The sequence below is a fragment of the Oncorhynchus clarkii genome, chromosome 28 (assembly GCF_045791955.1).
Source record: "Oncorhynchus clarkii lewisi isolate Uvic-CL-2024 chromosome 28, UVic_Ocla_1.0, whole genome shotgun sequence".
In the NCBI taxonomy this organism is placed as follows: domain Eukaryota; kingdom Metazoa; phylum Chordata; class Actinopteri; order Salmoniformes; family Salmonidae; genus Oncorhynchus; species Oncorhynchus clarkii.
This window is the reverse complement of record NC_092174.1, coordinates 20,897,798-20,910,356: the sequence shown is the minus strand read 5'-3', so window position 1 is coordinate 20,910,356 and position 12,559 is coordinate 20,897,798. Positions and strand designations below refer to the sequence as shown.

The 12,559-nt window shown below is 41.0% G+C and overlaps 1 protein-coding gene across 3 annotated transcripts in view; it reads right to left on the bottom strand.

The window, feature by feature from the left end:
- The window catches only part of LOC139386940 (tenascin-R-like), a 118,670-nt gene that overhangs the window by 33,578 nt on the left and 72,533 nt on the right, over positions 1–12,559 (bottom strand). For all 3 annotated transcript variants that reach the window (XM_071132838.1, XM_071132840.1, XM_071132841.1), the window contains exons 4-6: positions 6,442–6,705; positions 5,160–5,275; positions 2,695–2,845 (exon numbers count right to left, since the gene is read on the bottom strand). In XM_071132838.1, the coding sequence (XP_070988939.1) occupies positions 2,695–2,845; positions 5,160–5,275; positions 6,442–6,705 (531 nt within the window). The remainder of the gene's footprint in view (positions 1–2,694; positions 2,846–5,159; positions 5,276–6,441; positions 6,706–12,559) is intronic.

Below are 12,559 nucleotides of genomic sequence, written 5' to 3'. Positions count from 1 at the left end.
GGAAAATGTCAAGAGCTTTTAAAGTTTCTTCAAGTGCAGTCGCAAAAACCATCAAGTGCTATGATGAAACTGTCTCTCATGGGGACCATCACAGGAAAGGAAGACCCAGAGTTACCACTGCTGCAGAGGATAAGTTCATTAGAGTTACCAGTCTCAGAAATTGCAGCCCAAATAAATGCTTCACAGAGTTCAAGTAACAGACACATCTCAACATCAACTGTTCAAAGGAGACAGCGTGAATCAGGCCTTCATGGTCAAATTGCTGCAAAGAAATCACTACTAAAGAACACCAATAAGAATAAGAGACTTGATTGGGCCAAGAAACATGATCAATGGACATTAGACCGGTGGAAATCTGTCGTTGGTCTGATGAGTCCAAATTTGAGATTTTTGGTTCCAACCGCTGTGTCTTTGTGAGACGCAGAGTAGGTGAACGGAGGATTTATGCACGTGTGGTTCCCTCCGTGAAGCATGGAGGAGGAGGTGTGATGGTATGGGGGTGCTTGCTGGTGGTACTGTCTGTGATTTATTTAGAATTCAAGGCACACTTAACCAGCGTGTCTACCACAGCATTCTGCAGCGATACCCCATCCCATCTGGTTTGCACTTAGTGGGACTATCATTTGTTTTTCAACATGACAATAACCCAACACACCTCCAGGCTGTGTAAAGGCTATTTGACCAGGAAGGAGAGTGATGAAGTGCTCCATCAGATGACCTGGCCTCCACAATCACCCGACCTCAACCCAATTGAGATGGTTTGGGATGAGTTGGACTGCAGAGTGAAGGAAAAGCACCCAACAAATGCTCAGCATATGTGGGAACTCCTTCAAGACTGTTTGAAAAGCATTCCAGGTGAAGCTGGTTGAGAGAATGCCAAGAGTGTGCAAAGCTGTCATCAAGGCAAAGGGTGGCTACTTTGAAGAATGTCAAATATGAAATATATTTTGATTTGAAAACACTTTTTGGTTTACCACATGATTCCATATGTGTTACTTCATAGTTTTGATGTTTTCACAATTTTTCTACAAGGTAGAAAATAGTTAAAATAAAAAAAAACCCTTGAATGAGTAGGTGTGTCCAAACTTTTGATTGGTACTGTATGTACAATTCATACTAACATGACATGAGGTAGTCATGTCTAGTTGTGTACCAAACAGCACCAGAATTGATACAAAAACACGAATTTGCACATTTAGAAACGTAAGCTTAAAATAAAGTGATACTAGGAAGAGCAGTTTTCACTTTTCTTTGAAATTATCGCTTTGTTCCTATGCACCTGCAAGAAGACATACCAGATATACCATGTGAGTGCCTTTCTGAAATTTGAATCACATTTAGAAAGGTAAAATGAAGGTGTTGGCAGTGAATGCAGTTAATTAATTGCTGACCATGTAAAACAACACAAGAGACTTGGGGCGTTATAGAAATAGGCACTGAAAATACACCCAATAATCATATTGTCCCCATGTCAATTGTGTGGATCCAACAATAATTAGATTACGTCTGGGGGAAAAAACACATTATGCTGTTGGCTATATCAGCATTAAAAAAAAACATTATTGGAGGTGGAGGAACATTTGCTGCAGTGTAGATCTACTGAACAGAACACTTATTTCATAGCATTGTCATTCTGGGAGGGAACAATGTCAGAGTGGGGATTAGTCACATGTCTGATTAGTCACATGTCTCTCAGAGTGTGCTAATTGGCTTTCCATATAATTAACTTGTTTCTCACTGAGGCTGCAGCAGGGAACATCTGCTGCTTCAACAGACCTTGTAACGAAGCTAAACCTCTCCCATGCTTCTGACCCAAACATTAACACCTGGAACACCTACTGTACCTGACCTCGAAACTCTTCCTGCAGCAAACCTGACAGAAAAGAGCGTATGATGTTTCATTGAAGATTGCACAAGGGGTTTCAAGATTCTTGGCCAAGAATGAATTCCCTCATTCCCTCACCAGAAGTTTGATATTGTTTGGATGGCTAAATCTTTACACCCAGAAATAATTGAGTGACTTCAAATGTGTCTTTATTTATCCAATAAGGTATCTGCGGGTGGATATGTTGAAAAATGTGTGAATGCTCATGAATTATGAATGCCTACTTAATTACAACTGACAGTGGGCCAGGGTTGGAAAATGAATGGAGTTTTCACTGCGGACACATATTTTGAATTGTTATGGAAACGTTCAATTGAATCTGCTCCTACTGTCTGGAAGTGTCACTCTGAGGAATTCCTGGGTGAAGTTTACATAAAGTGCATAATTGCTGGCAGACCAAGCCATTCGTCAAGGTGACATTTTCAGTTAGTCTCAGCTGTGTGATGCATGTGGTGTGTGTGAGATTTGTATGTGTGAGTTCCCCCATCTTGAGTGGTCTTTGTCTCAGCTACACGGATTAGCCTAAAGACTGTCACATGGTGAGAACAGGGTATGGGGTGGGGATACCGGAACATATAGAGACAACATATGAGAGGCAAAGAGACTCATTTTCAGTGTCACAGGGTTTAGCCTATGGGACTTCCTAATATGGATGCCATACAATGAGACGTCCACAGGTCTAAGCACTCCAACACCCACAAGTAAGGATATTTCTACAACCAAATGTTTATGTATAATAGTAGATAGATAGAAGTTTGATAATGATGGCTTTGTGAGGTTTATGGAATCACCGACGAAACCATACATACATGTGGTGACGATGGCGGATACGGGCTGGCTGCGGCCCTGGTCCCTGAGAGCTACCAGGTTGACGGTGTACTCCTCCCCTGGTCTCAGACCTGTCTGGTGGAATGAAGTAATGGTGCTGGGCAGCTGGGCTGTCATCCCTCCATCATTGTCCTGTCAGAGAACACAGACAGGCAGAACCCTCTGGCTTCACTTGGGCTCCTCTTGTTATATACAGTATGGTTTCCAAATGGAACCCTATTCCCTATATAGTCCACTACTTTTGACCAGGGTCAATAAGGCTCTGGTAAAAATGTCTGCACTAGAAAGGGAACAGGGTGCAATTTGGGACACACTTTCAGGCTTCACTTGGGCTCCTCTCCTGGGACAGACTACTGCATTTGGGGCACTGACAGTTTTAAATACAATTTACTGCAGTTCTACACATTTTTTTATCATATGCTATCTGAGAGCCCCCATTCTCCAGGGGGAGCCCCAACCTCCCCCACAAAAGGTGCCCTGCGTGCCTGTTCGGTAATCTGGCCCTGTTCCTCTCATACATACACAGGTTAACAATCCCACCTGCTGTTGATGGAGGAGTGATGCATGGTTCCATGTGAGCTACTCCCCCAGACAGATGTTTATGCAGAGGAAGGATCTGAATAAAACTCAACCCTTACTGCTCTGACGGGCACCAAGTTATGGCATCTATAAATATGATATTGTGATTGGCTTTATGATAAATTCTGCTTGCGTTGGTTGTTCTTTTGGTGGTTAATCTCCAGGTCTTGTTAAGAGTTCTGTGCTAAATGACTTAGTAAAAAGGGTGATGTGCGCAATGTTTGATTGACAGGATGATGATTGATAGGTGCAGTGTAATGTGTTGATTTTTTGGTTACTGGCCCAACGGTTGAACAGCTAGGCTCTCTGCTGGTTAGAGCATTGGACTAGTAACCGGAAGGTTGCAAGTTCAAATCCCCGAGCTGACAAGGTACAAATCTGTTGGTCTGCCCCTGAACAGGAAGTTAACCCACTGTTCCTAGGCCGTCATTGAAAATAAGAATTTGTTCTTAACTGACTTGCCTGGTAAAATAAAGGTAAAAAATAAAGCATTGGTATGATAATATTGGGTAAAAAAAACTGTGAATATATTAATTCCAGGGTCACTTTGTGTCAGATAGCGGCTGTTGGTGTGGGGTGACTCAGTGGGCGAGCTCTCATCTCTTTGTGCTTTTGGCACTGTGAACTCTTGTTTGTCCCCAGCCGCCACTTTTATGCTCACATCCATTACGTTATTGTTAATCTTTTCTTTTGGATTAAATCCAGAGGGGTTGAGACTCTGACTTCTAATGTGATTTCTAAGTGACGACGTTGAGTTTGAACTCAGACCCCTTATGGAGAAGGAGCTAAGCTAGCAGAGTCTACTGTAGTAGGCAGCCTCACACCCAATGATGTAGATTAAAGTGCACTGTGACCCAAATACTCCCATGTCGCTTTGTATTCATAGTCTGTCACCTCCAAAAGAGCTTTCCCGAGTTTGTTTCCATGGCATTTATGCTTTTCATCTAAAAGCCCCAGCTTTAAGTTCTTGAGCCCAGCCAAACTTCTATCCTCCTAGCTAGGAACACCTAAAGGAGAAAGTCAATTATAGAGAGAGGGACTGAGGATACGAGTACCTGGTGTTTATAGAGGGAATTAAAGGGAAAGCTCTCCTAACTTTGAACCTGTGGCTAATATGGCTATGGGTTTGAAAATGTCTCCTGCTTGCTGATCCACCTAATCGTCAATAAGCCTTGGGCAATCCATCATCTAATTTGGTACTTTAAGTTGAAGGGTAAAAAATCAATCCCCTCCCCAAATGTTCCACTATTTCTACCATCCCAAGAGTAAAAATCTAACCATGGATCATATCAAAAATATAATATAATGTTGCAATATAATGTTGTAGTAATAAATATAGTGCTATAATGTTGCTATTTCAAAAGGAACTCTCCTGAGATGTAAGCAGACTGAGTTGAAAATGACAGGTTTTATTGTACTGTGTGTTTATTGTTGTTGTTGTTCAGCACACTGCTGTGTACAGTGCCACACTGCTCTTCCCAGAACATCGCCAAACCTGAATTCTTTCATCTCTATGGGGAAGCTGTTCTTGAATACATTTTTTTTGCAGAAATACCGTAGGTAAGGTTGATCTCAACATTTCTATGGTTTTGATTACTGTTTTATACAAACTTCTGTTTTGTTCAAATTCAAACCAGTTTTCCACCAATCCCTAGGCAGAAAGATTATCTGCATGGTCGGGGATCCTAGAGATAGGGTGGCAGGTAGCCAATTGTTCCTGTAAGTCACTCTGGATAAGGGCATCTGTTAAATGTAACAAATGTATGTAACAATATGTCTACACTGTAACAACATTCATTCATTCAAATGTTTAGCGATGTGGCCAGTATTGAATAAATATCTCTCCTCTCTGTTGGTGAAACCTTACCTTTGGAATGAAGCTTATTTCCCAGCCATCAAACGAGTAGTAGAACGGTTGCCACTGCACCTCCACGGCCGTCTCTGTGATGGATTTGAAGACTAAACCGTCTGGATTTGAGAGATCTTTGAGGCAAGGAGAGCTGTATTATAGGCCTCCATCTTCTGTATGCTCAATAAATCTCCCTTTTTACTACAGAGCTTTCCATGCGTAGGGGCAGGGGGAAGAGGAGTTTCTTTCTTAGTGGACTACAACAGGCCAGGCAGCAGGTGCACATCCATTACTTTTGAACAAACGGTTTAATACAGTAATTGTTTACATGGTCCCTATATGAAATGTTTCTTCATTAGGTCATCTTTGAGGTATAAACACGTAATGAAAACACAACATGTCCAGATCAGTCATATGAAACATAAAATAACTTTGAAAAAAATTAACTATTCAAAGCTTAATAATTATATTATAGGGAGAGAGAGAAAAAACTTGAGCATAATTGCATGAACATACTCCTGTCTCTATTTACTTGATCATTTCAAAATTAGTGATAATATCAGAACCAGGAGTGTTGCCTGCTGATGAGAGTTGTAATTTTTTAGCAAAGGCCCAATCAGTCCGTGACAGATAATTGAATGTTTACTGTATAAACATGTTCTATTCTGGGCCTGAGTGAGAGTTCTGCATATGTCTGAGAAATATTGACTGGAAACTGAGAGCCTGCAGCAATTTGCCAATCTGGCATTTATACCCAGCAGGTGGCAAGAGTCTAATCACATCCTGTTGGCAAAGATGGGCCTCCTCCTTCCAGGACTTTTCTCAAAACTTGTCTGTGAAAGTACGTGTGAGTTTTTGCGTTGTTGTTGTGGAAAACCTAAGTGCCCAGATTTCAATGGTGAGGACAAGTTGCCTAGTGTATACAGTATAACAATGGTTGTTTTGTTTGTAGGTAAAATTTACGTGACATGATTCAATTCTGGCAAGTAGCATTTTTTTTCCATAGCGTCCATAGTACAAAAGTTTCAAGTGTTCTGACCTTGGTGTTGGCTAATGGGGATACTAATAAATCAACTCAAATCAAAAATCGCTCCCCGGTCTGTGATGGTACAATAAACCTTCTAAGACCACTTTCCTGTAAAAGAAGAAGTGTGATAAGTTGAAAGTGGATGTCTGTATGTTGTAGTACTCAGGTTGACACCTGAAAGGAAACCTAAGCAGAAACAATGGACCTTGTGGAGGACTTAAGCAGAGGTCCCAAATAAAATAGAAATAGAAAATGGCTGCCTGTTGTACTCACAGGTTGACACCTGAGCATTGGCAGGAACACTGATGATGTTGTTGAGCACAGCGTAGACGTTGATATTGTACTCGATGCCAGGCTCCAGGTCTGGAATACTGCAGGTGGTGGTGTTCCCAGGGACCCTGATCTCCAGCTGGACCCCACCTGGGCTGGTGGCCACGTAGGTGACTAGGTAGTCTGTCATCAACACCGACCCCTCCCACTCCAGGTCAATAGTACGCTCTGTCACTCCCCGCACACGCAGGTTCAGATCCGGAGCCACTGTAGATGAAATGTTGTGTGCATAGTATGAAATCAAAACCTTGCAAACTTGAACTTCCATGCATTATATTGCACCTACTGTAGCAGGTGAAGACTGACTTACTTATTTTCGCTTAGGTCCCACTTGACCCACATGTACTGTATAAACAACACATTCTGATGTGCACTTGACTGACAAATGTGTGTTGAAATCACCCAAAGTGACCCAAAATGCAGATGCAACATTTTAACTTACAATACCCCAGTAGTGCCACTACCACAACTAAGCTTGTATATGAGAGTGGATTCGTGGAAGGGATTGATATTCTTGGGGGCAACTGGGCCATGCCATAAGCCTGAGAGGGTTTGAGTGTAGAATGCAAATGAAGCCCTGCATAAACAGGAGTGTATAAGTTTACAGCTCAATCAGAGAGAGTGAGTAACAGATCTTGTCCTGAAGGCAGCTAGTGGTGTGGGACTTTCCTCTGTAGATTGGGCTCAGTGGTGGTGGTGGTGGAGCATTAAGCCCTCCTAGGGGAGCCGTTGAGGGACTCAAGGAAGAGTTTGAGTTACTTCCACACGCACACGACAGATGGAGCCGAGCCTGCCTCCTCCTCGAGACTGACCCTGGAGTGAGGAGGAGAAGTCCTGCGGCATCACTTAGGAAGATTTATCGCATGGACCAGATTCAGTCTTAAGTAAGACACAAGAAAGTGAACCAGTAGTAAGGTGATTGATATGGGGTATAGGGAGTGAGCACTTTAACTAAGCCTTCTAACAGAATGAAGAGAGTCTCCATGCTTAGAGCAACGTTTCTTCTGAAGAGCTTTGGGTACATCCCAAATGGCACCTTATTGTCAATTGTAATGCACTGCTTTTTGACCAAGTCCCATAGAGCTCTGGTTAAAAGTAGTGAACTATAAAGGGAATAGGATGCCATTTGAGATGCAGTCTTACTATTGTATTTGACATTTTTTTTAGGGGGTAGATCAGCATTAATTTTGCCGACAGATTGTGGGTTCTATGAATGTAATTTACAATCGCCCATATCTGTATTTATATATTTTCCTAACCCTACTACCCCTCAATTAATTGGAGTAAACTAATGGACAATACTTAGGCTTCTACTTCCAGCGTATACATACTATACATATATACTACTTTTTTTTCTTCTTTTTAGTCCCACCCTTCAGCTACACTCAGCCCCTTCCATCTAGTTCTGAAAACCATCCAGTGATTACTAAATGCCATATATTTTTCAACTGTGCTGTAATGTTTCACAAAAGTTCTGAACCTTTTCATTCTCATAGTTTCTACAGATTTAAATCAAATCAAATTATATTTGTCACACCGAATACAACAGGTGTGGCAACCTTACCGAAATGCTTCGGAAAATGCTTACTTATAAGCCCTTAACCAACAATGCAGTTCAAGAAATAGAGTTAAGAAAATATATATGTATATATAAATAAAGTTTTTTTTTTTTTAAGTAACACAATAAAATAACAATAACAAGGCTATATACAGTGCCTTGCGAAAGTATTCAGCCCCCTTGAACTTTGTGACCTTTTGCCACATTTCAGGCTTCAAACATAAAGATATAAAACTGTATTTTTTTGTGAAGAATCAACAACAAGTGGGACACAATCATGAAGTGTAACGACATTTATTGGATATTTCAAACTTTTTTAACAAATCAAAAACTGAAAAATTGGGCGTGCAAAATTATTCAGCCCCCTTAAGTTAATACTTTGTAGCGCCACCTTTTGCTGCGATTACAACTGTAAGTAGTTTGGGGTATGTCTCTATCAGTTTTGCACATCGAGAGACTGACATTTTTTCCCATTCCTCCTTGCAAAACAGCTCGAGCTCAGTGAGGTTGGATGGAGAGCATTTGTGAACAGCAGTTTTCAGTTTTTTCCACAGATTCTCGATTGGATTCAGGTCTGGACTTTGACTTGGCCATTCTAACACCTGGATATGTTTATTTTTGAACCATTCCATTGTAGATTTTGCTTTATGTTTTGGATCATTGTCTTGTTGGAAGACAAATCTTCGTCCCAGTCTCAGGTCTTTTGCAGACTCCATCAGGTTTTCTTCCAGAATGGTCCTGTATTTGGCTCCATCCATCTTCCCATCAATTTTAACCATCTTCCCTGTCCCTGCTGAAGAAAAGCAGGCCCAAACCATGATGCTGCCACCACCATGTTTGACAGTGGGGATGGTGTGTTCAGCTGTGTTGCTTTTACGCCAAACATAACGTTTTGCATTGTTGCCAAAAAGTTCAATTTTGGTTTCATCTGACCAGAGCACCTTCTTCCACATGTTTGGTGTGTCTCCCAGGTGGCTTGTGGCAAACTTTAAACGACACTTTTTATGGATATCTTTAAGAAATGGCTTTCTTCTTGCCACTTTTCCATAAAGGCCAGATTTGTGCAATATACTGATTGTTGTCCTATGGACAGAGTCTCCCACCTCAGCTGTAGATCTCTGCAGTTCATCCAGAGTGATCATGGGCCTCTTGGCTGCATCTCTGATCAGTCTTCTCCTTGTATGAGCTGAAAGTTTAGAGGGACGGCCAGGTCTTGGTATATTTGCAGTGGTCTGATACTCCTTCCATTTCAATATTATCGCTTGCACAGTGCTCCTTGGGATGTTTAAAGCTTGGGAAATCTTTTTGTATCCAAATCCGGCTTTAAACTTCTTCACAACTGTATCTCGGACCTGCCTGGTGTGTTCCTTGTTCTTCATGATGCTCTCTGCGCTTTTAACGGACCTCTGAGACTATCACAGTGCAGGTGCATTTATACGGAGACTTGATTACACACAGGTGGATTGTATTTATCATCATTAGTCATTTAGGTCAACATTGGATCATTCAGAGATCCTCACTGAACTTCTGGAGAGAGTTTGCTGCACTGAAAGTAAAGGGGCTGAATAATTTAGCACGCCCAATTTTTCAGTTTTTGGTTTGTTAAAAAAGTTTGAAATATCCAATAAATGTCGTTCCACTTCATGATTGTGTCCCACTTGTTGTTGATTCTTCACAAAAAAATACAGTTTTATATCTTTATGTTTGAAGCCTGAAATGTGGCAAAAGGTCGCAAAGTTCAAGGGGGCCGAATACATTCGCAAGGCACTGTATATATATGTAGCTGTACCGAGTCAATATGCGGGGGTACAGGTTAGTCGAGGTAATTTGTACATGTACGCATGGGTAAAGTGACTATGCATAGATAATCAACAGCGAGTAGCAGCAGTGTAAAAACACAGTGTCAATGTAAATAGTCTGGGTGGCCATTTGATTAATTGTTCAGAAGTCTTATGGGGGTAGAAGCTGTTTAGGAGCCTTTTGGACTTAGACTTTGGCACCGCTTGCCATGCGTCAGCAGAGAAAATAATTTATGACTTGGGTGACTGGAGTCTTTGACATTTTTTTGGTCTTTCCTTTGACATTGCCTAGTATACAGGTCCTGGATGGCAGGAAGCTTGGCCCCAGTGATGTATTGGGCCGTACTCACTACCGTCTTTAGTGCCTTATGGTCGGATGCCGAGCAGTTTCCATACCAGGTGGTGATGCAACTGGTCAGGATGCTCTCCCAGTGCTGCCAAAGGTGCTTCAACAAAATACTGAGTAAAGGGTCTGAATACTTCTGTAAATGTGATATTTCTGTTTCTACATATGCAAAGAATTCTAAATACCTCTTTTTGCTTTGTAATTATGAGGTATTGTGTGTAGATTTAATACGTTTCATAATAAGGCTGTAAGATAACAAAATGTGAAAAAAGTCAAGGGGTCTGAAAACTTTCCGAATGCACTGTATATTCTGGAGAGTATTTCATATTTTTTGCACATATAATTTAAGGCCGAGCCATAAGTAAATAGGTAAAATGGGATATGACTAAATTAATAAGGGTGATTTTTCCACAAATTGACAGGTTTTTACTTTTCCATGGCAACAAGCTCTAACTTTCTATTGAAATGTATAGTAGTGAGATTGTTTCTTTCTTTCTGGAAATTAATACTGAGTATGTCCACTTCACCATCAGACCATTTTATTGGTAAACTACACAGTATCGATTCAATACGTAATATGGTACACTTATCATAGTTAGGTTGTTATCCAGAGAGGTTAGATCAATTATCTAGATCCTCTATGAGGCTGTGCAGGGACCCAAATTGCGAATGAAAAAGAAAACATGTGGTCAGTGTACAATGACAACGTTTGTTTTTAAGCCCCGTATTTCTAACCTCTTGATATTATTGTTGGATAAAATTTGAATAGATAACACCTTGATGGCCATAATAAATAGATATGCTGACAGTGGACAACCTTGCTTCACTCCCCTTGACAGTACTGTCTGAGAAGTAGTCATTATTTACTATTTTACAACTGGGGTTACTATTCTCCAAAATTAGGCATTTTTATATAAATTCTAGTCATACTTTCTCAAAGGCATTTTCAAAATCAGCTATGAATACTATGACACAGTCTTTGAGACAGGCCAGACCCTCCCCCCAGTACTAAGCCTACAGTATAGCTGCCTCTCATTAATCACAGAGAACAGCTTTTACCCCCCAAGGCATAAGACTGCTAAACAGTTAAACAAATGGCTATCGGGACAATTTGCATTGACCCCCATGCACTGGCTCTATGCACACTCACTGGACTCTACCCACCCACTTACACATACTACACTGGTACTCCAAAACACACATACAAACACTACATATACTTACACACACCAAACACATACACATACACACACACATATATATTAACGCCCCACACACACACGCAGGCGCGCACACACACAGTTTCACACTCTTTCACACTCTTCACCTACGCTGCTGCTACTCTGTTTTTTATCTATCCTGATTGCCTAGTCACTTTTACCCCTACCTACATGGATATATTACCTCAATTACCTTAACTACCTCGTACCCCTGCATATTGACGAGGTATTAGAACTCCTTGTATATAGCCTCGTTATTGTTATTTTATTGTGTTACTATTTCCTTTTTTTATTTAGCAAAATGTTCTAACTTTTTCACTCTACATTGTTGGGAAAGGGCTCGCAAGTAAGCGTTTCACAGTAAAGTCTACACCTGTTGTATTCACTGCATGTGACAAATACAATTTGATTTGATTTGATTTGGATGGGTCAGCAGAGGGAGGAGGGGAGTGAACCATTGTACTGCTGCACTGCGCTACACTGAGGGTCAGGAGGGTCAGGACTCTGGCATGATGAGGCCAATGCCCCACAGCACAGCTGAGTACCACATCACACCACTGTTTTCCGTTTCCATCCATTTCACTTATTATTGCTCACAGCAAACAGACTCGCTGCTTGACTGATCTTCTTTTTACAGGGCAGCGAATGACTTATGAAAGCGTAATTAGAGTTTAGTGTTTTGGGACTGTTTATCAGAAATTCTAAATAGGCCAAAGGTCATTGAATTACACAACATTATGGAAGATATTTGCATTGTTTAAACTGCTGTAATGAGGTTATCCTAAAAATGACACACAACATTGAAGTTAGCTATGCTTTTTGGAGTGAATACATTAATGAGGACACAGTGAAGACGTGTGTCTCCCGAGGAGGGTAAGCAAAGCTACTTCTACCTCTGGTGGATTGAGGTATCGATTCCAAATTCATATTCTCTTCCATCACTCAGTTCAGTTGAGCAATAATGGAAAAGGGTGATACAAAATGCAGGTGTCATGAAGACTGAGTAGAAAAATCAATTGTCTATTTAATGCAGCTGAGCTACTGTATGAAAGTTGAAAGTGTAGGTTTTGTCAAAGAATGTTTGAAGTCAAAATTGTTGGTTCTATTTCTGTGGGGCATTCTGGAAAGGCAAGGTCAT